This window comes from Scyliorhinus torazame, chromosome 12 (assembly GCF_047496885.1).
Source record: "Scyliorhinus torazame isolate Kashiwa2021f chromosome 12, sScyTor2.1, whole genome shotgun sequence".
NCBI classification, from domain to species: domain Eukaryota; kingdom Metazoa; phylum Chordata; class Chondrichthyes; order Carcharhiniformes; family Scyliorhinidae; genus Scyliorhinus; species Scyliorhinus torazame.
The window spans coordinates 154,700,148-154,721,367 of NC_092718.1; the positions used below are offsets into that span (position 1 = coordinate 154,700,148).

General features: G+C 45.0%; 1 protein-coding gene across 5 annotated transcripts in view; it reads left to right on the top strand.

Moving 5' to 3' along the window:
• Positions 1–21,220, top strand: part of ap2b1 (adaptor related protein complex 2 subunit beta 1) — a 399,172-nt gene that overhangs the window by 151,079 nt on the left and 226,873 nt on the right. For 3 of the 5 annotated variants that reach the window (XM_072469214.1, XM_072469210.1, XM_072469211.1), the window contains one exon: positions 19,843–19,860. The exons of the other annotated variants lie outside the window; for them this stretch is intronic. In XM_072469214.1, the coding sequence (XP_072325315.1) occupies positions 19,843–19,860 (18 nt within the window). The remainder of the gene's footprint in view (positions 1–19,842; positions 19,861–21,220) is intronic. 5 annotated transcript variants of the gene reach the window in all.

Sequence of the window (21,220 nt, forward strand, 5' to 3'; positions counted from 1 at the left end):
CCAATAAACAAATGGAATTACATACAGGTGCGACATCGGATAGCAGTTATCTGACAGATGGGGTCAGAAGAAGAAGACGATGATCCCGATGACCCTATAAGTCTATTTAGTTTATTTGGCATCAGTAACAAGCTGATGACAAATAGCATACAGGTTGTGCAGGACAACGGTGAGAGTGACAGTTCTCAGCTGGACTGTGCAGAGGCTGACGATGAGAGTGCAACAATGAACAAATCAGTTGAGAGCGCATCAATTGGGAACAGCCAACTGGAAACTGAAGACATCTTGGAGAAGTTGACTCCAGATGAGAAGCACAAGACTACCGATGATGCATCCTTATTGCTTTGTATTGGAAACTTAAACTCTGAAGAAAGCGTTGAATGGCTTCTTCACACGGAAGAAACTGCCAGTCAACATTGGATCCAGCAGGAAGTTTGGTCATGTCGACTTTGAAACCAAAGAACAACTAGCCAATGCATTGTAATTCAATGGGAACAAAGTGTTAGGCCTTGCAGTCAAACTTGACAAAGCACCCTGTATGGAAAGCAATCCAGATAGCAACCGAGCAAGGGACTGCAGGACAATTTCTGCAAAACACCTATCATTCGAGATGCCACAGGCAGATGTGTGTGTAAAACATACCAAGTTCACGTGTGATGGCGCTAATGCCAGGAAGAAACGGAGGAAGAAAAAACATCATTCCGACAGTCTAGAAGAGTTGGCACTTAAAGACCAGAAATCAAACCGGATTTTCGGGCAAAGGAAACAAGAAATCAACACAGCAAGCTCAGGAACAAAGGTGGTTCAACAATGGAATCGGTCGAAAATCTGATGGATTGAACTGAAGACTAGCTGGTTATGTACCACATTTCCACTGCGAGTACTGAGGACAGACTTAATTTATGAACTGTTAAAAAGAGAAATTATTTACAATGACAGTTACCATTCACATGTATAGACCATACAATGCTTTTACCATGTATATATGTTTGTACAGTCTCCAAACATCTTCAAAGAAAGGGGGATGTAACACTATGGGTATTGTGTGGGAGATAAAGAGTTAACAATTGCATGTAAATATATCTTACCACCAGATAGTGATAAAGAACAGTCACATATATATCACGTGACAACCTTGACTCGGGGGAGATGTTTCGGCATCAGAGAGATTAGTTTTATATTTGAGAGTTCTGTAGTTACAGTATAGTTAATCTTAGCAACCTTTACTTGGGGATATGTTCAAATCTAGTTTAAAGTAGTGTTAATAAATCAGCTTTGTTAGTTAACATCACTTGATGTTCTTTGTTAAACACTACGCATTCAAGACATCCTGACAGAAAACGGAGAACATCACAGACATGTACTTGAAAAGGGCTGGTTTGCAGGATTGTGCGGAAAATGCTAAGCTACAGAACTAGCACATTTGAAAGAGTTAGCACAGGTACAATGACGAATGGCTTTTTATGTCCTAAAATCCATCCGGGCAAAGGAATGCTCTTGTCATAAGACCATAAGACGTAGGAGCAGAATTAGGCCACTCGGCCCAGTGAGTCTGCTCCGCCATTCAATCATGGCTGATATTTTTCTCATCCCCATTCTCCTGCCTTCTCCCCATAACCCCTGATCCCCTTATTAATCAGGAACCTATCTATCTCTGGCTGAAAGCCACTCAGTGACTTGGCTTCCACAGCCATCTGCGGCAAAGAGTTCCACAGATTCCCCACCCTCTGGCTGAAGAAATTCCTCCTCTCTGTTTTAAAGGATCGTCCCTTCAGTCTGGCTGTACCCTCTGCTTCTAATTTTTCCTACTATTGGAAACATCCTCTCTACGTCCACTCTATCCAGGCCTCATAGTACCTGATTTGTTCCTTAATGATTTCTGGTAACATTTTCTGCTCCATTCCATGTATCACTCTGTGGAAATCCTAACTGATTATCAGTCCTCATTTTGTCTCTATTGGTTTCAACCAGTCACCCTTGCCCAACCCTCTTCAGTGTCTCCATGGTAACTGTTGTCAGAGCTTCCAAGTGCCATTTGCAAGATTCCGAGAATCCTTCTAACTCCAGAGCTTTTAATTCCCAGTTCTAACTTATTCTTCTTCCCTAGTGCTGGCTTATCTATATCCTTCAGAATATCAACTCCATACCCCTCTTCCTTTGGACAGTCCTTTCTCAGTTTCAGTTCCTCTCTGCTGCAGCACTGGTCCTCAGAAGGCATGATGTTGGCTTTTTCCCACTGCAATATCGACAGCAAAGAGAGAAAGCAGCATTTCTCTCCCCTCCCCTCAACCTTACACGTGACAGGAATGAGTTATGTAAACAAGAGAATGTGCGCAAGACTTGAATCTAGACTCTGAGATTCGATATAATCAGAAAGTAAAAAAGCAGAGACGCAATTAGAGAATTGTTTTTTTGTGTGAAACATGAGACAGGCTAGAAATAATTAAGGAACAAACACTGTTTAACTGGTTTATCAAACACAGCCCGTATCGATCATTTAATCATCCCACCAACAGCCTAGGGAACAGAATGCCAGATACATCCTGGCGTGGGTGTGCTGCCAGCGGACTGGGGGATCTCACCAGCTGAGAATTCTGCTGAGGAAGTTTCAGTCGGTGGGAATATAATTAGTGTCAAAGGAAAGTAGGCTTGGTTTCAAAGTAAGAAGTCTTACAATACCAGGTTAAAATCCAACAGGTTTGTTTCAAATCACCAGCTTTCGGAGCACTGCTCCTTCCTCGGGTTTCAAAGTGGTCAGTGTGAAGTAGAATTTAGCTTGTAATTTTTATACCACAGTTATGCTGTAGTAGTTTCTCCAGGAGAGTTTTTTTAAAATTTCTCTCCCCTTTGCCTGTTTATTTCTGTGGGCTGTGAAACATAACTGGTCTGAAAGAAACAATATGCTGTCGATATTTCAGAGTGGGAGTAAGTCTTACTCCAGGCAGCAAAACCACAAGCAGATATGTGATTGAGCAACACCACAGCCCGCCTGTCCACTCACCTGGCCAGTTCTCAGTTTCATTCGTGGCTTCACTAATATAGGGATTCACGGGGAGGGTAATTGTAGTTGTTGACCCACTGTAGCCTGATGCAGTTAACATCTAGACTGAGCAGGAGAAACCTGGGTCATGCATACTGGATGTGAGATGTTTTAAATTGTAGGTTTAGCATCCACCTTGTACTTGATATGTCACTTAAACTTATGGAATAACAATTTGTTAGAGCCTCATAGCTGCTGTTCTACTTGAGCATACTTTGCTGTCAGATGTAACCCTCTACACCTGACGGGGTTTAGACATGAGAATTAAAAGAAATAAAAAGAGCTCGGTCATCAGGCTGTGAGCAAGCGGATTTCACTGGAGCAGCATTTACAAATGTCTCAAGAAAATGAACAACAAATGCATGATCTGCTGGAGTCACTTGGACTGCTGGATAAACAGTTAACCTTGTATCGCACAGATGCTTTGCAGATGCCACAGGACGCTCCGGTTACAGAAATGTTTATTTTAAGGAGTATAATGAATGAAAGAACGTTCCCATCACCCCACTCGCCCCATGGTATTTTCTGGACCGACCAACAACAATTTACATTTATAAAGTGAATTTAATGTCGTAGAATGTCCAAAGGTGCGTTAAGAGAGCATTATCTGGCCAGCAAAGTCATCCAGCTAAGTTTATGGTCCTTGGCTTTTGACTCAACTAAAGGGACATAGGTCCTTCCTATCCACTCCGTCTAGACCCTTCATAATTTAATACAGTTCTGTAGGTTTCCTGTCAGTATCCCCTATGCCAAGGAAACCAACCTCCGCTTATCCAAGCTTTCCTCTTAACTAAACTTTCCAGTGCAGGCCAATCACAGCTTTCTTACAGTGTGGTGACAATAACTGCATGTAGTACTCAACTATGGCCTAACTAGTGTTTCATACAATTCCAGCCGAACCTTGCAGCACTTATACGCCTTGTTTAATAAAGACAAGTATCCTCTGTTCTGGCATTAAATACTGGCCTTGCCAGTGACGTCCACATCTTGAACAAATGAAAATAAAATAAATGCTTTCTTAGCCACTTTATCTACCTGTACAGGCATCTCGAGGAATCTGTTGATATGAACCCCAAGGTTCTTTGTTTCTTTACACTTCCCTCATACCATTTATTGTGTATTCCCTTATCTTGTTAAACATCCTCAAATGCATTACCTCACAGTTCTTCAAATTGAACCCCATTTATTACTTTGCTGCCTGACTGGTTCATTGATATCTTCCCACAATCTGTAGCTTTCATCTTCCTCCGGGTGTTCCGGTTTCCTCCCACAGTCCAAAGATGTGCCGGTTAGGTGGATTGGCCAGGCTAAATTGACCTTTGTGTCTAAAAAGGATAGGTTGGGTTACGGGGATATGGTGGAGGTGTGGGCTTAAGTAGGGTGCTCTTTCCAATGGCCGGTGCTGGCTCGATGGGCCAAATGACCTGCACTGTAAATTCTATGAAAATCAAACAATGGGCTGGATTCTCCGTTTCTGCGGCTAAGTGCCGGCGCCAACGGAGAATCCGTGGTGCTCCACAACCGGAAAATCAGTGCGAATCCCTCACTGATTCCGGTACTGGTGACGGGCTAGTACCACAGCGGCGCATGGATCCAGGGCAGCACGCCTACGCACCCACCGGACGTGCCGGGAAACGTGGTGCTGGCCGTGCTGCATCGTGTACCCGCCTACCCCGATCCCACAGCCCCCCCCCCCGGCCTGTGGCATGGACCTCGGCCGAGTGTGGCAGCGCTGGACACTGTCTGCAGCCGGCATTCCAGGTTCCCGACCGCTTTGACCACACGTGGCCCGCGCCATCGGCAACTCGGCCCATTAGGTGCAGAGCATCGCTGGTGGGCGGGCTGATGATGCACCAACGGCGTTGCGACTGAGTGCGGCATGTGTCCCGATGACGCCGATTTGGAGGGGGCGGAGCATCGGCAACTGCCGCCTGCCCCGATTCCGGCGTTGGGATTAATTCTCCGCCGATCCCGATTTTGGCTATGGAGTATCCCGCCCAATGTCTTGATTAAATTTGTACAATTCAATGCATCCAATTCAATGTACCCATTAGAAATCCATCCATTAATCACAAATAAGTTAAGAATCATGCAACGATCACTGACCAAGCTGCCCAATATGAGCATTGAATCACCTTTTGTAATGATTATCAGACCCTCCTTTCTAAGGCAGCCAGGTTATTGACTAGATTGTACCGTTCTATCGAAATCCACCTTAAACTACAGTTGTAGAACATAGCACATAGAAAATACAGCACAGAACAGGCCCTTCGGCCCACGATGTTGTGCCGAACCTTTGTCCTAGATTAATCATAGATTATCATTGAATTTACAGTGCAGAAGGAGGCCATTCGGCCCTTTTAGTCTGCACCGGCTCTTGGAAAGAGCACCCTACCCAAACGCAACACCTCCACCCAACACTAAGGGCAATTTATCATGGCCAATCAACCTAACCTGCACATCTTTGGACTGTGGGAGGAAACCGGAGCACCCGGAGGAAACCCACGCAGACACGGGGAGGATGTGCAGACTCCGCACAGACAGTGATCCAAGCCGGAATCAAACCTGGGACCCTGGAGCTGCGAAACAATTGTGCTATCCACAATGCTACCGTGCTGCCCTTAAGAACAAATAAATTTACACTATATCATTTTACCGTAATCCATGTACCTATCCAATAGCTGCTTGAAGGTCCCTAATGTTTCTGACTCAACTACTTCCACAGGCAGTGCATTCCATGCCCCCGCTACTCTCTGGGTAAAGAACCTACCTCTGATATCCCTCCGATATCTTCCACCTTTCACCTTAAATTTATGTCCCCTTGTAATGGTTTGTTCCACCCGGGGAAAAAGTCTCTGACTGTCTACTCTATCTGTTCCCCTGATCATCTGATAAACCTCTATCAAGTCGCCCCTCATCCTTCTCCGTTCTAATGAGAAAAGGCCTAGCACCCTCAACCTTTCCTCATAAGACCTACTCTCCATTCCAGGCATAATCCTGGTAAATCTCCTTTGCACCTTTTCCAAAGCTTCCACATCCTTCCTAAAATGAGGCGACCAGAACTGTACACAGTACTCCAAATGTGGCCTTACCAAAGTTTTGTACAGATGCATCATCACCTCACGGCTCTTAAATTCAATAGGGCTTCTTCACAGCTCTATCCACTTGAGTGGCAACTTTCAAAGATGTATGAACATAGACCCCAAGATCCCTCTGCTCCTCCACATTGCCAAGAACTCTACCGTTAACCCTGTATTCCGCATTCATATTTGTCCTTCCAAAATGGACAACCTCACACTTTTCAGGGTTAAACTCCATCTGCCACTTCTCAGCCCAGCTCTGCATCCTATCTATGTCTCTTTGCAGCCGACAACAGCCCTCCTTACTATCCACAACTCCACCAATCTTCGTATCGTCTGCAAATTTACTGACCCACCCTTCAACTCCCTCATCTAAGTCATTAATGAAAATAACAAACAGCAGAGGACCCAGAACTGATCCCTGCGGTCCGCCACTGGTAACTGGGATCCAGGCTGAATATTTGCCATCCACCACCACTCTCTGACTTCTATCGGTTAGCCAGTTTGTTATCCAACTGGCCAAATTTCCCACTATCCCATGCCTCCTTACTTTCTGCAGAAGCCTACCATGGGGAACCTTATCAAATGCCTTACTAAAATCCATGTACACTACATCCACTGCTTTACCTTCATCCACATGCTTGGTCACCTCCTCAAAGTATTCAATAAGACTTGTAAGGCAAGACCTACCCCTCACAAATCTGTTCTGACTATCCCTAATCAAGCAGTGTCTTTCCAGATGCTCAGAAATCCTATCCTTCAGTACCCTTTCCATTACTTTGCCTACCACCGAAGTAAGACTAACTGGCCTGTAATTCCCAGGGTTATCCCTAGTCCCTTTTTTGAACAGGGGCACGACATTCGCCACTCTCCAATCCCCTGGTACCACCCCTGTTGACAGTGAGGATGAAAAGATCATTGCCAACGGCTCTGCAATTTCATCTCTTGCTTCCCATAGAATCCTTGGATATATCCCGTCAGGCCCGGGGGACTTGTCTATCCTCAAGTTTTTCAAAATGCCCAACACATCTTCCTACCTAACAAGTATTTCCTCGAGCTTACCAATCTGTTTCACACTGTCCTCTCCAACAATATCGCCCCTCTCATTTGTAAATACAGAAGAAAAGTACTCGTTCAAGACCTCTCCTATCTCTTCAGACTCAATACACAATCTCCCGCTACTGTCCTTGATCAGACCTACCCTCACTCTAGTCATTCTCATATTTCTCACATGTGTAAAAGGCCTTGGGGTTTTCCTTGAATTTACCCGCCAAAGATTGTTCATGCCCTCTCTTGGCTCTCCTAATCCCTTTCTTTAATTCCCTCCTGGCTATCTTGTATCCCTCCAATGCCCTGTCTGAACCTTGTTTCCTCAGCCTTACATAAGTCTCCTTTTTCCTCTTAACAAGACATTCAACCTCTCTTGTCAACCATGGTTCCCTCACTCGACCATCTCTTCCCTGCCTGACAGTGACATACATATCAAGGACACGTAGTACCTGTTCCTTGAACAAGTTCCACATTTCACTTGTGTCCTTCCCTGACAGCCTATGTTCCCAACTTATGCACTTCAATTCTTGTCTGACAACATCGTATTTACCCTTCCCCCAATTGTAAACCTTGCCCTGTTGCACGCATCTATCCCTCTCCATTACTAAAGTGAAAGTCACAGAATTGTGGTCACTATCTCCAAAATGCTCCCCCACTAACAAATCTATCACTTGCCCTGGTTCATTACCAAGTACTAAATCCAATATTGCCCCTCCTCTGGTCGGACAATCTACATACTGTGTTAGAAAAGCTTCCTGGACACACTGCAAACACCACCCCATCCAAGCTATTTGATCTAAAGAGTTTCCACTCAATATTTGGGAAGTTAAAGTCACCCATGACTACTACCCTGTGACTTCTGCACCTTTCCAAAATCTGTTTCCTAATCTGTTCCTCCTCATCTGTGCTACTGTTGGGGGGCCTATAGAAAACTCCTAACAAGGTGACTGCTCCTTTCCTATTTCTGACTTCAACCCATACTACCTCAGTAGGGTGATACTCCTCGAACTACCTTTCTGCAGCTGTTATACTATCTCTAATTAACAATGCCCCCCCCCCCCTCCCCCCCCCTCTTTTACCACCCTCCCTAATCTTATTGAAACATCTATAACCAGGGACCTCCAACAACCATTTCTGCCCCTCTTCTATCCAAGTTTCCGTGATGGCCACCACACTGTAGTCCCAAGTACTGATCCATGCCTTAAGTTCACCCACCTTATTCCTGATGCTTCTTGCGTTGAAGTATACACACTTCAACCCATCTCCGTGCCTACAAGTACTCTCCTTTGTCAGTGTTCCCTTCCCCACTGCCTCATTACATGCTTTGGTATCCTGAATATCGGCTACCTTAGTTGCTGGACTACAAATCCGGTTCCCATTCCCCTGCCAAATTAGTTTGAACCCTCCCGAAGAGTACTAGAAAACCTCCCTCCCAGGATATTGGTGCCCCTCTGGTTCAGATGCAACCCGTCCTGCTTGTACAGGTCCCACTTTCCCCAGAATGCGCTCCAATTATCCAAATACCTGAAGCCCTCCCTCCTACACCATTCCTGCAGCCACGTGTTCAGCTGCACTCTCTCCCTATTCCTAGCCTCGCTATCACGTGGCACCGACAACAAACCAGAGATGACAACTCTGTCTGTCCTGGCTTTTAACTTGCAGCCTAACTCCCTAAACCTGTTTTATTACCTCCACACCCCTTTTCCTACCTATGTCGTTGGTACCAATGTGCACCACAACTTCTGGCTGCTCCCCTTCCCCCTTAAGGATCCTGAAGACACGATCCGAGACATCCCTGGCCCTGGCACCCGGGAGGCAACATACCTTCCGGGAGTCTCGCTCGCGACCACAGAATCTCCTATCTATTCCCCTAACCATTGAATCTCCTACTACTATTGCTTTTCTATTCTCCCCCCTTCCCTTCTGAGCCCCAGAGCCAGACTCAGTGCCGGAGACCTGGCCGCTAGGGCCTTCCCCCTGTAGGTCATCCCCCCCAACAGCATCCAAAACGGTACACTTGTTTTGAAGGGGAACGGCCACGAGGGATCCCTGCACTGTCTGCCTGTTTGTTTTTTTCCCCCTGACTGTAACCCAGCTATTCTTGTCCTGTACCTTGGGTGTGGTTACCTCCCTGTAACTCTTCTCAATCACCCCCTGTGCCTCCCGGATGATCCGAAATTCATCCAGCTTCAGCTCCAGGTCTCTAACATGGTCTTTGAGGAGCTGAAGTTGGGTGCACTTCCCGCAGGTATAGTCAGCGGGGACATCGGTGGTATCCCTCACCACCCACATCCTACAGGAGGTGCATGCAACTGGCCTAGCCTCCATCCCCTCTTACCTGACAGAATATAGCTGCCCTGTGGACTAACTAGATCTCCGCCCTCCGACTCTGCTCCCCGTCAGCTACACTTTCTGTAAACTCCTGGCTCTCTTCTCACTCTTTGCGGAAATGTCGGAAACAAAATGAAAGGAGCACCTTACTCCCTCCTCACCTAACTCCCTCGGTCACTAAACTTATTATAGCACTCAAATGCACCAAATTCAGCACTCCCTCGGTCACCAAACTCTTACTATAGCACTCAAATGCACCAAATTGAGCACTCAGCGCAAACAAAGTCTGCACTGTAGTGGGATCACTTTTATACTGTGAATCTAGCCTCTGAAAACTGGCCTAATCCAATTCACTAATTAACAAGCTCCAGCTGCAAGTGCCTACAAGTAGAAGCTTGTTTAAAGCTGATTGAAAATTCACCTTCTTCTAAACCAAACAGCAACTTTTAAGTCAATTAACTAAATCAATGAAAGACTAAACTTTAGATTTAAAATGAAGCCTTGTACTCCCTCGGTCACCAAACTCTTACTATAGCACTCAAATGCACCAAATTCAGCACTCCGTGTCTAATGAGGTGTCTAATGCTTTGTTCAAACTATGATATTAGAGACTCCCTTGACAATCAACGTATGTTTCTCCCCCTTTCAGTAATTTTCCACGCCTTGTCACAGTTGAATATGCTTTCAATGTTTTTAAAAGTCCACCTTTCCTGTCACAGGCATACATTTAATGACCATAGAACATTTAAACAATCTAAACCTCTTAAGCTGCTGACTTCTGACACACTGCGGTTTGGTGAATATATTTCAGTTTTTCTCTCACATAGGGGCCAATGAGTAAATTTCAGAAAGGTTGAGGTTTGGTGCAACATTAAACACTACTTTAAAAAAAAAAAGTTGATTTATGAAAAGATACAAATTGCTGAGCAAAAAAAAATCGCAGCAATAAATTGATAATTTTAAAAACTGAGCAATAAATAATGATGACCACTGGAGTGTGGAAGTGTGAAAGTATGTGTCCAGCTTGATTCCAGTCCCAGGGTGCTCGCTCACTCGTCCCCTGTGCGAGTGGGTGAGGGTGCCTGTTGGACACGTGTATGAAAGCCACATGCCACCCCCCCACACGCACATGCCTTGTATCCCCCCATGCATGCACACAATCTCCTCCCAATTCCCCCCCTCTCCCAGCATGGAGCAACTCTTTCTCCCCCTTCCAATGCACGCTATTATTTTTTAAATAACTTACTTTTATTAAAAGCTATTTCAATAAAATAATATAATATAATATAATATAATACACAACAGATGCTACCAGTTACGATACAGAAAGAATACAATCAGCAACCAACACATCCAAACCCCCCCATATAATCTAAAACAAAAAGCCCCATAACAACTGACAGTAACTAACTCCTTGAAAAAGAAATGAAAGACTGCTATCTTGGGTAGAACCCTTCTACCCACTCCCTAAAGGTGAAAATCAAACATTATGGGCTGGATTCTCCATTTCTATCCACTTCTCCAAATGTAAAAATCTCATGCGGCCACCCAACCGGGCCGTGGCACTGGGCGAAGCAGGACACCTCCACCCAAGCAGATCTCTCTTGGCCACTAACAAGTTGGAGTCGAGGACATCTGCCTTCAGCCCTGTCTGCAGTGCCAGCGAGTCCAAGACCCTTAAAATAGCCACCAACTCGACATTAAGAATCATGGACATGGTGCTAAAGAAGGAGACTCAAGAGCTTAACAATTTGGGACGCACCCAGAACATGTGCATATGAGGACCGCTCCCCCGACTCCGAGAACACCATTTGCACCTGTCATTTACCCACCAAAAAACAGCACTTCTTTCCTTGGTCAGATGAGCCCCTGCCATCACCTTGAACTGCTGGATCAAACTAAGTTGAGCACAAGAGGAAGTGAAGTTGAGCCTACGAAGAGCCGCGCTCTACACCACCTCATCTAGAATAGGACCCATTTCACCCTCCCATTTTATTTTCAACCCATCCACTGCAGCAGACTCCGCTGACCTCTGACCATTAAATATCTGAAATCCACCCCCCTCCCACTAAATCCAGCCAAAGATAAAATTCTCTTTTACAGGGAGGACAGTGGTGCTAGGGGAAAAAAAGGAAAAGCCTTCCGCAAAAATCACTGATCTGGACAAATTGGTTGCAGGGAGTTGAAATGTTTCCGACAGCTCCTCAAAACTGGAAAACGTTCCCTCCACAAACAAGCCCCCAAACCTCCCCACACGCTGCCTCGTGGCGCTGAGGATCCGGGTCACTGTCTGTGTGGAGTTTGCACATTCTCCCTGTGTTTTCGTGGGTCTCACCCCCACAGCCCAAAAGGTGTGCAGGGTAGGCCATGCTGAATTGCCCCTTAATTGGAAAAAAACATTGAGTCCTCTAAATTTATTTAAAAAAGGATCGAGGATGAAAAACAGGGAGACACTGAAAAAGAAACAAAAACCTCGGGAGGACATTCATAATAGCCTGCACCCTGTCTGCCAAGGACGGGAAGGTTGTCCCACTTCTGCAAGTCAGATTTGACGTCATTCACCAGACTAGCAAAATGTAATTTATGGAGTGAGGCCCAATCATGGGCCACTCGGATTCCCAGGTAACGATAGCTGGACCTGGCAAGGTGAAAAGGCAACATCCCATGATCAGCTCCGCTCCCCAGGGGCTTAGCCATAAAGTATTCATTCTTGTCCAAATTCAACCTATACCTAGAGAAGGAGCCAAAATGTTATTACCTTATCCAGAATGGAGACTGGGTCCATAATATAAAGAAGCAAATCATCTGCATACAAGGACGCCCTATGCTCCCTCCGTCACTGACGTATCCCCTTCCATATTTACTGGAGGATCGTAACGCTATGGCCATTGGTTCAATTACAAAAGCAAACCGAAGCGGAGATGATGAACACCCTTGCCTCAACAGAAAATACCCTGACCGTAACGCGCTAGTGCAGACACTAGCAGTGGGGGCACTATACAATAAACAAATCTTCCTAGAAATGAAATTTTGTCCAAATCCCAAGAATCTCAGAGATACCCCCATTGCACCCTATCAAATGCTTTTTTGGCATCCAAAGGCACAATCACCTCTGGTTTGGGCATAAGTGACGGGAAAAGAATTATATTCAACAGCTGCCAAATATTGGCCGACAACTGCCGACTCTTAACGAAGCCTATCTGGTCTTCCTCAATCACGTCTGGAAGGCAGGGCTCAAACTGCAGCGCCAGTACCTTTGCGAGCAGTTTAGTGTTTGCATTTAAGAGCAAAATAGGTCAATAAGTTCCATAATCTCTAGGGTCTTCATCCTTCTTCGAGATCTGGGAAATAGAGGCCCATGCCAGTGTAATGGGCAACGAACCCTGGGACAAGGAGCCATTAAACATGTCCAATATTAAAGGAATCAATTGACCTGCAAACATCTTGTAAAATTCAATGGGAAATCCATCAGGATTTCGGGAGCTTTACCCGTCTGCACTAACCCAATGCATTTCATAATTTCTTCAGAACCTAACGGGGATTCAATTCCTTCTGCCTCTCACTCTCCACCAACCCATCCAAAAATGGCACCAGGTCTGAACCCTCCTCCGGGGACACCGACCTATAACAATTTCTAAAAAATGTTTCGAAAGCCAATTGACTTTAGACCGAGCGGAGACCAAACTACCACCCGAGTCCTTTATTTGCACAATCCCCCAGGAAGCATTCTGACGCCTCAGCTGATGAGTTAAAAGGCGACTGGCTTTCTACCCTGCTCATAAAATGCTCTCCTTGAGTGCCGCAACTGTATCACTGTCCTAGCTGTTGATAACAAATCAAACTGTCTGCAACTTTTTCCTACGTGCAAGTAACTCTGGGATAGGAGCAAGCAAGTATTGGTGGTTCACCTCAAGATGGAGTCCACCAGCGTCTGCTGCTCCATTCTCGCAGTCCTTTCTACCTGTGCCTTGTATGATATTGTTTCCGCCTCTCCCTCTCCTCCCATGACCACCTTAAGGGCTTCCCACAGCGTAGAAGGTGAGATAGAGTCACTTTTATTGAATTTTATATACTCCCCAATAGCGGAGGAAAAATGGTTGCAAAAACCTTTGTCTGCCAACAACACCATGCCTATCTCCATGGCGGGAGTTGGGAGGGACTTAACTCGAGGACCAATACACAAAATGTGGAGCGTGGTCCGGAATTACAATCGTCGAATTCCCTGCCTTTTCATCCTGGGTGGGAGAGACCTTCCCATCGCACAAAAGTCAATCCTTGAGTAAACCTGGTGGACATGGGTAAAAAGAGAAAAATCTTTATCCCCTGGTATAAAAAATAGCCACGGATCTGGCCCCCCCCCACCCATCTGTTTCATAAATAACAATAACTCTGGCCATCCCTGAGGGAACCACTGATTTGGACATGGATTGATCTGTCTTCGGATCCAGGATATGGTCGTCCCCGTTGTCCCCTGCGCGGTCTCTCGCTCTCTCTCTCTATCTATCTCTCTCTCTCTCACTCTCTCTCTCTCTCTCTCTCTCTCTCTCTCTCTCGCTCTCTCTTCCCCCTCCTTCTCGCTTTCTCTCTCTCTGAACATTGGACCCTTTTACATCCCCGGGGCCTTACCATCGAAACTCGAGTGAAATACTTGACTCACTCACCTCTACTTGACGCACTCACCCCTTCCGCAACCTGGTCTGGTCCCTTTCCCGCAAATGGGCCTCCTGCAGAAATACCACATCAGCACTCAAACTTTTCAGATGAACAAATACCTTTTCACCAGGCCTTTCAACCCGCTTACGTTCCAGGTGACCAACCGAATTGGGGGCCTCCCACCCCTCCTCATCCTGGAGCCAGCCAATTCCACCAAGAGGGGTCATCCAACAATTACTTAAGAGTATACGCTAACAAAAACACTAAGCTCATAATCCAAATCTAAACCAAGATAATGAGCTGCAGCTACCCCTTTAACCCCCCACCACCACATCGGTCCCGTTAACTAGTTAACAGTTCAGCTAGTAGGGCGGCCCCTGCCCAGAGTCAAGAAAAATATTTACAACAGCAAAAAAGTAGAATAAATCTCCTTGCAACCACGTAATCCATCAGGGAGCCATAATTTCCCCAAAATAATTATAACACAAAGAAAAAAAAAACATAACCTTCAGACACTCCCCCAAAATCAACTTTTGAAACCATTAACCCACCCAAGAACAAAGAAATGTAAACATACATTAAAAAAAGCCCCAACCACTCCCCACATCCATATATCACTTCCAATATCCAAATATGATATTTCAAAATTCCCTGTATTCTGGAAAGGTCCCGGTGGATTGGAAACACACTGATGTGACGTCCCTATTCAAAAGGGAGAGAAGCAAAATGTAGGAAATTATAGACAGGTTAATTTGACCTCTGTGGTGGGGAAGTTGCTGGAATCAGTCATTAAGGAGGAGATGACTGAACATTTGGAAAGACAAAGCTCCATCCACCATTGTCAGCATGGTTTTACGAAGGGTAAGTCATGCTTGACAAACGTGCTTGAGTTCTTTGAGGACGTAACCAGCAAGGTGGATGACGGGGAATCTGTGGATGTGGTGTATCTAGATGTCCAGAAGGCATTTGACAAGTACCGCATAAAAGACTGATCCAGAAGGTGCGGTCGCAGGGGATTGGGGGTAGAGTACTAGATTCAATTGAGGATTGTCTGACTGACAGATGTTCGGGTTAAATGGATCCTTCTCTGGCTGGTGAACTATAACTAGCGGGGTGCCACAGGGGTCAGTCCTTGGACCTCAACTGTTTACAATCTATATAAATGAACTGCAAGCAGGGATAGAGTGTAACATAACAAAATTTGAGGATGATATTGAAATAGGTGAGAAAGCAGGCAGTGAAGGGGAGATAAGAGTTTACAGATGTATATAGGTAGGTTAGGAGAGTGGGCCAATATTTGGCGGTTGGCGTTTAATGTAGATAAGTGTGAGGTTATCAATTTTGGCTGAAAAAATAGAAAGGCAAATTATTATCTAAATGGAAAGCAGATTCAAAATGCGTCTGGGCAATCTAGAACGAGAGGTCACAGATATAGGTTGAGAGGCGGTAGATTTAAACTTTGCCTACTTCTGCCCCTAATTCCTATGTTTCTATACCACACACAAACCTCAATCAACTCGTAACCAGCGCTTGTTTTTTTACAAATGACACTGCGTCCGCCGGCGCATCAAAAAAATAATCTTTTGACTCAAAAGTTACTCTGGGCCTCGCTGGGTATAAGAACTCCCTTATAGAGGGCAGCCTTAGATTTATTAAATGCTGCCTTCTTCCTTGTCAACTCCGCTCCAACGTCCTGATGCATCCTGATGGCGTGACTTTCCTTCTTATGATCCTGATGATCCTTCGCCCATTTCAGTACCCGTTCCTTCTCTTCAAAATTATGGAATTTTACGATAACATCCGCGGCGTTTCGTCGGATTGGGATTCTGCAGAGTGTCCGGTGCACTTGATCCTGCTCTGGAGGGGATATGAATCCAACCTCCCCCACCATATTTCCAAACATCTTTGAAAGGTATTCTGTGGGAGTTGGTCTTCGATTTCCTCTGGCAACCCCACTGATATTCTGCCTCCTGGAACGATTCTCCAGATCGTCCACTTTGGCCTTCAGTGTTTTATTCACATCGGCCAAGTGCAACATCTCAACTTCCAGAGAAGTGATCTGATCGCTGTGCTTCGAGAGAGAGCCACCTCCACTCCCTTTAATGAGGCGTCATACACCTTTACCAACTCGTTGGTCTTTACCAGCGCCGACTGAATGGGGGCAAGAGCCTCTTCTATTGACCTCTTCTGCTTCTCAAATTCAATTGCCAAGATTGCAGTAAGCACCTCGGCCGTTAATGGAGAGGACGGAGCCACAGCACCACGTTCCGCCGACAATTTTCTCACAGAAGAGCCCCGAGAAGCCTCTGACTCCGTGGACAAATTTTCTTCTTCAAACTTCTTTACCCTGGTTCTGTGGGCAATGTGGGCAGCTTATATAACATTGAGTGGATGGGGTTTCAAACAAAAGTACCTCCAAAAACCGGACGAAAAATGCTGCAAATTCTGTACTCTGGCAGGAGCCACCTAATGTGCATCATTTCTCTACATACCGGAAGTCCAAGGCATGCTTTTAAGCGGCACTTACTCAGCAATAACCTGCTCAAGGGCGCTCAGTTTGGGTTCCGCTAGGGTCACTCAGCTCCTGACTTTATTACAATGTTGTTTCAAACATGGACAAAAGAGCTGAATGGCAGAGGTGAAGTGAGAGTGACTGCCCTTGACATCAGTGCAGCATTTGATAGAGTATGGAGTCAAGGCACCCTAGCAAAACTGGAGTCAATGGGAATCGGGGGGAAAACTCTCCGTTGGTTGGCGTCATACCTGGCACAAAGGAAGATGGTTGTGGTGGTTGGAGGTCAATCATCTCAGTTCCAGGACAATCCTTCAGGAGTTCCTGAGGGTAGTGTCCTAGGCCCAACCATCTTCAGCTGCTTCATCAATTATCTCCCTTCCATCCATTCCAACCAGGGGCTGGTTTAGCAAGGTGGGCTAAATAGCTGGCTTGTAAAACAGATCAAGGCCAGCAGCGCGGGTTCAATTCCTGTTACCCCCCCCCCCCCCCCCCCAAAAGCATGTCCGCCACGGACAAGATGGAGTTTAATCCGGACAAATGTGAGGTAATGGATTTTGGAAGGTCTAATGCAGGTAGTGAATGGTAGAACCCTCAAGAGTATTGAAAGTTAGAGAGATCTAGGTGTACAGGTCCACAGGTCACTGAAAGGGGCAACACAGGTGGAGAAGGTAGTCAAGAAGGCATACGGCATGCTTGCCTTCATTGGCCGGGGCATTGAGTATAAGAATTGGCAAGTCATGTTGCAGCAGTATAGAACCTTAGTTAGGCCACACTTGGAGTATAGTGTTCAATTCTGGTCGCCACACTACCAGAAGGATGTGGAGGCTTTAGAGAGGGTGCAGAAGGGATTTACCAGAATGTTGCCTGCTTTGGAGGGCATTAGCTATGAGGAGCGGTTGAATAAACTCGGTTTGTTCTCACTGGAACGACGGAGGTTGAGGGGCGACCTGATAGAGGTCTACAAAATTATGAGGGGCATAGACAGAGTGGATTGTCAGAGGCTTTTCCCCAGGGTAGAGGGGTCAATTACTAGGGGGCATAGGTTTAAGGTGAGAGGGGCAAGGTTTAGAGTAGATGTACGAGGCAAGTCTTTTTACACAGAGGGTAGTGGGTGCCTGGAACTCGCTGCCGGAGGAGGTGGTGGAAGCAGGGACTATAGTGACATTTAAGGGGCATCTTGACAAATACATGAATAGGATGGGAATAGAGGGATACGGACCCAGGAAGTGGAGAAGATTGTAGTTTAGTCGGGCAGCAATGGTCGGCATGGGCTTGGAGGGCCGAAGGGCCTGTTCCTGTGCTGGTCATTTCTTTGTTCTTTGTTGTAAGGCACAAGTCAGGAGTGTAATGGAATACTCTCCACTTGCCTGGATGAGTGCAGCTCCAACAACAGTCACAAAGCTCGACATCATCCAGGACAAAACAGCCCGTTTGATTGCTACCCCTTCCACAAACATTCAATCCCTCCACCATCACTGATGAACAGTGGCAGCTTTGTTTACCATCTATGAGATGCACTGCAGGAACTCACCAGGGTTCATTCGGCAGCAACTTCCAAACCCACGACCACTGCCATTTAGAAGGACAAGAGCAGCAGATACCTGGGAACCCCACCACCTGGAGGTTCCCCATCAAGACACTCACCACCCTGACTTGGAAATATATCGCCGTTCCTTCACTGTCGCTGGGTCAAAATCCTGGAACTCCTTCCCTAACTGTAGGTGTACCTACACCTCCGGGACTGCAGCTGTTCGAGAAGGCAACTAACCACCATCTTCTGAAAGGCAAGCAGGGATGGGCAATAATGCTGGTCTAACCAACGGCACCCACATCCCCTAAATGAATTTTAAAAAAGAAATCTGATGGTGTTGAGGGGCGGGGGGGGAATCTGGAACAAGAGGGTATAACGACAGAACCAGACAATTTTGAATTAAATAGGGAAGTATTTTTTCACACATCAGACAGTGTAAATTATATTAAATGCAAATAATAGCGAAATGTTGCATTTTAAAAGTAAAAAATAGTTTGAGATGCAGAAGTATATATGCTCAATCTGCACTCCTCAGAAAGCTGAAGGAAATCCACTGACTGATCAGTGATGATAAGCCAGCGAATGTTGTTTTGGTAGTTTAGTTGAATTCAAGCCACCAGACATTGTTCTGAAATTGCACAATGCTCCACTCAGGCTACAGGGCTCATGTGATCTTTGGCGTTTTTAGACTCTAGAGATCTATCATGTGCAGGAAAACTAATTCCAGCTATTAGTAGGACTATTGATGTAAAGCTACTGAACTAAATCAGTTTGAGTTGATATTCCATGGTATTCTGGGACTTTTGACTTGTGTTCTCAAGTACATATTCTGCATCTTCCTGAATATGTAATTAGGCCCATTGGTGCATGGTGGCCAACATTATATGTTTTTTACATGGTAAATTTACTGTAACTCTTCTTGATGATTTTGGAGATTGTAGTCCATGGTTCCATCTATTCTGTGGCCATGAAAAACCAATTGATAGACTGGGTCTTTTCAGCTTTGACAAGTGCTGTCTCAGAGTGACCTGATGGAGGCTCATTACTTGTAGATATACAAAGGGTGCGGAAAGGACAAACTGATTTTGTGCTGTAAAGGACAAATTTTAGAATAAGTTTAAGAAGTATTTGTTTATATAAATTAGTTGGCAGTTGGAAGGAGCGTGTGATTGAGGCCAAGCCACTGAACTAATGGCAGATTAAAGGGTTTTGGGAGAATCAGCCAGAACTGGTGGTCATCGTCATCCACAGTTATCTGACACGCAGAGAGGAATGTTCAATCAGAATGCCCCTAATGGTGTGTTCATCATAATAAGACAGCTGGAAGTTATGTCCATTGTGCAACTCGGCAGTCCTTTAGGTCTGATATGAGGCATTTCTGCTTTTGATGGCTGAAACAGTTTTTAAAATGTACGTAACAGTGCTTGGTTTAAGCCCTATAAACCTGCTTATTTTGGCAGAGCTTTCTCTATTGTGGTTGCTTGGATTATTTGTGTACTGTAGCTTTAATGTTTCACATCCTACTTACTGATTTGGTAAAATGCATTGTCTCTTTCTTTGTCTTATGGCTCTAACATTGCTTTTTTTCTCCTTTCCTCTGTTCCTTCCTTGCTCATATAACATATTACTTCTATGAATTGAGATGGGAGACGCAGAACGGGTAATACACTTCAGTCTGTTACATCAGTGCTTTCCACCTCTGTTGCCATTCATTACTTCAGCAAAGCTGTCTGAGTCTGCCTCTATTCACTTTTGAGTCCATTTAGATTTTTATTTTCTAATTTACATTTTCTGTGTTCTCATTGATTCATGCTGCAATTATGAACTGACTGTCCCGATATCCAAATGTTAACCATGTTTTATCAGGGGACACCATTTGGTGGAGCCTCATAGCCTAGTCTAATCAGTCCTTGAGCATATTCCCCCATTCAACTCGATCGTGGATTATCTGTATCTTAACTCAATTTGCACACCTACGTTCTGCAACCCTAATAACCGTTTGCCTTACAAAAATCTTATTGATCGTAGTTTGTAAGTTTTCAAATGACACCCAGCCTCACCAACATTTTGGGACAAGAGTGCTCTATTTCCACTCCATGCATGAGTGCTTCCTAATATCACCCTAAACAGCCTAGCTCTAACATTTTAAGATTGGGAATCCAGATTTGTTTTGTTCTGTCTCTAGCTTGAGAGACATCAACACCAGTTGTAGCTCCAACAATACTGCAGGTCTGGCTGAGACTGGGCAACTTGGTGCTGATTGCATGTTGAACCCACTTAGAATATTTCATTGCCTTAAACAACAAGCTTTTTGACTTAAGAGAAAATGTTGGAAAATCTCAGCAGGTCTGGCAGCATCTGTAGGGAGAGAAAAGAGCTAGCGTTTTGAGTCCAGATGACCCTTTGTCAAAGCGCATTTTCCAGCATTTTCTCTTTGGTTCAGATTCCAGCATCTGCAGTAATTTGCTTTTATCCAAGCTTTTTGACTTCATAGAAATCTATAATATAATATGCTGCATGGTCCCCATGTAGTTTTCATCCAGTATTCTATGCAGTATGGATGTTTTGAGTGTTATGAGGGAAATTGTGTCCTCAAGATTAAAGGGAGACATACCACTTGTTTAGCCCTATTTTCATGGTAATCTCACCATTGTCCAGCAATGTAGTTAATACATTTTAGAGTACCACATTCTAGATTGTTTGAATCAAATAACATAAGTATTTTGTGTAATGCTCCTTATACATAATTTTTTCACTATATTCAGGGAGCATTTCCCTGCAGTAGCATGTCAACCTTTGAGCACACTAAGGGTTTTATGGACCTTGATAAGGCATTCCTGTTTGCATTTAAATTATGCTGCAAATAATTATTTTAAGGAGTTATAAATGTAGCTGATAGGTTAGATCAACATTCTTTCATCTCTGACACCTGATTTTGCATGCAGCCAAAGCTGATGAGTTGTGCATGTATTAACTTTCCCTCGCTTCTCCCTCCCACACTCCTCAATCATTTCCCCTCT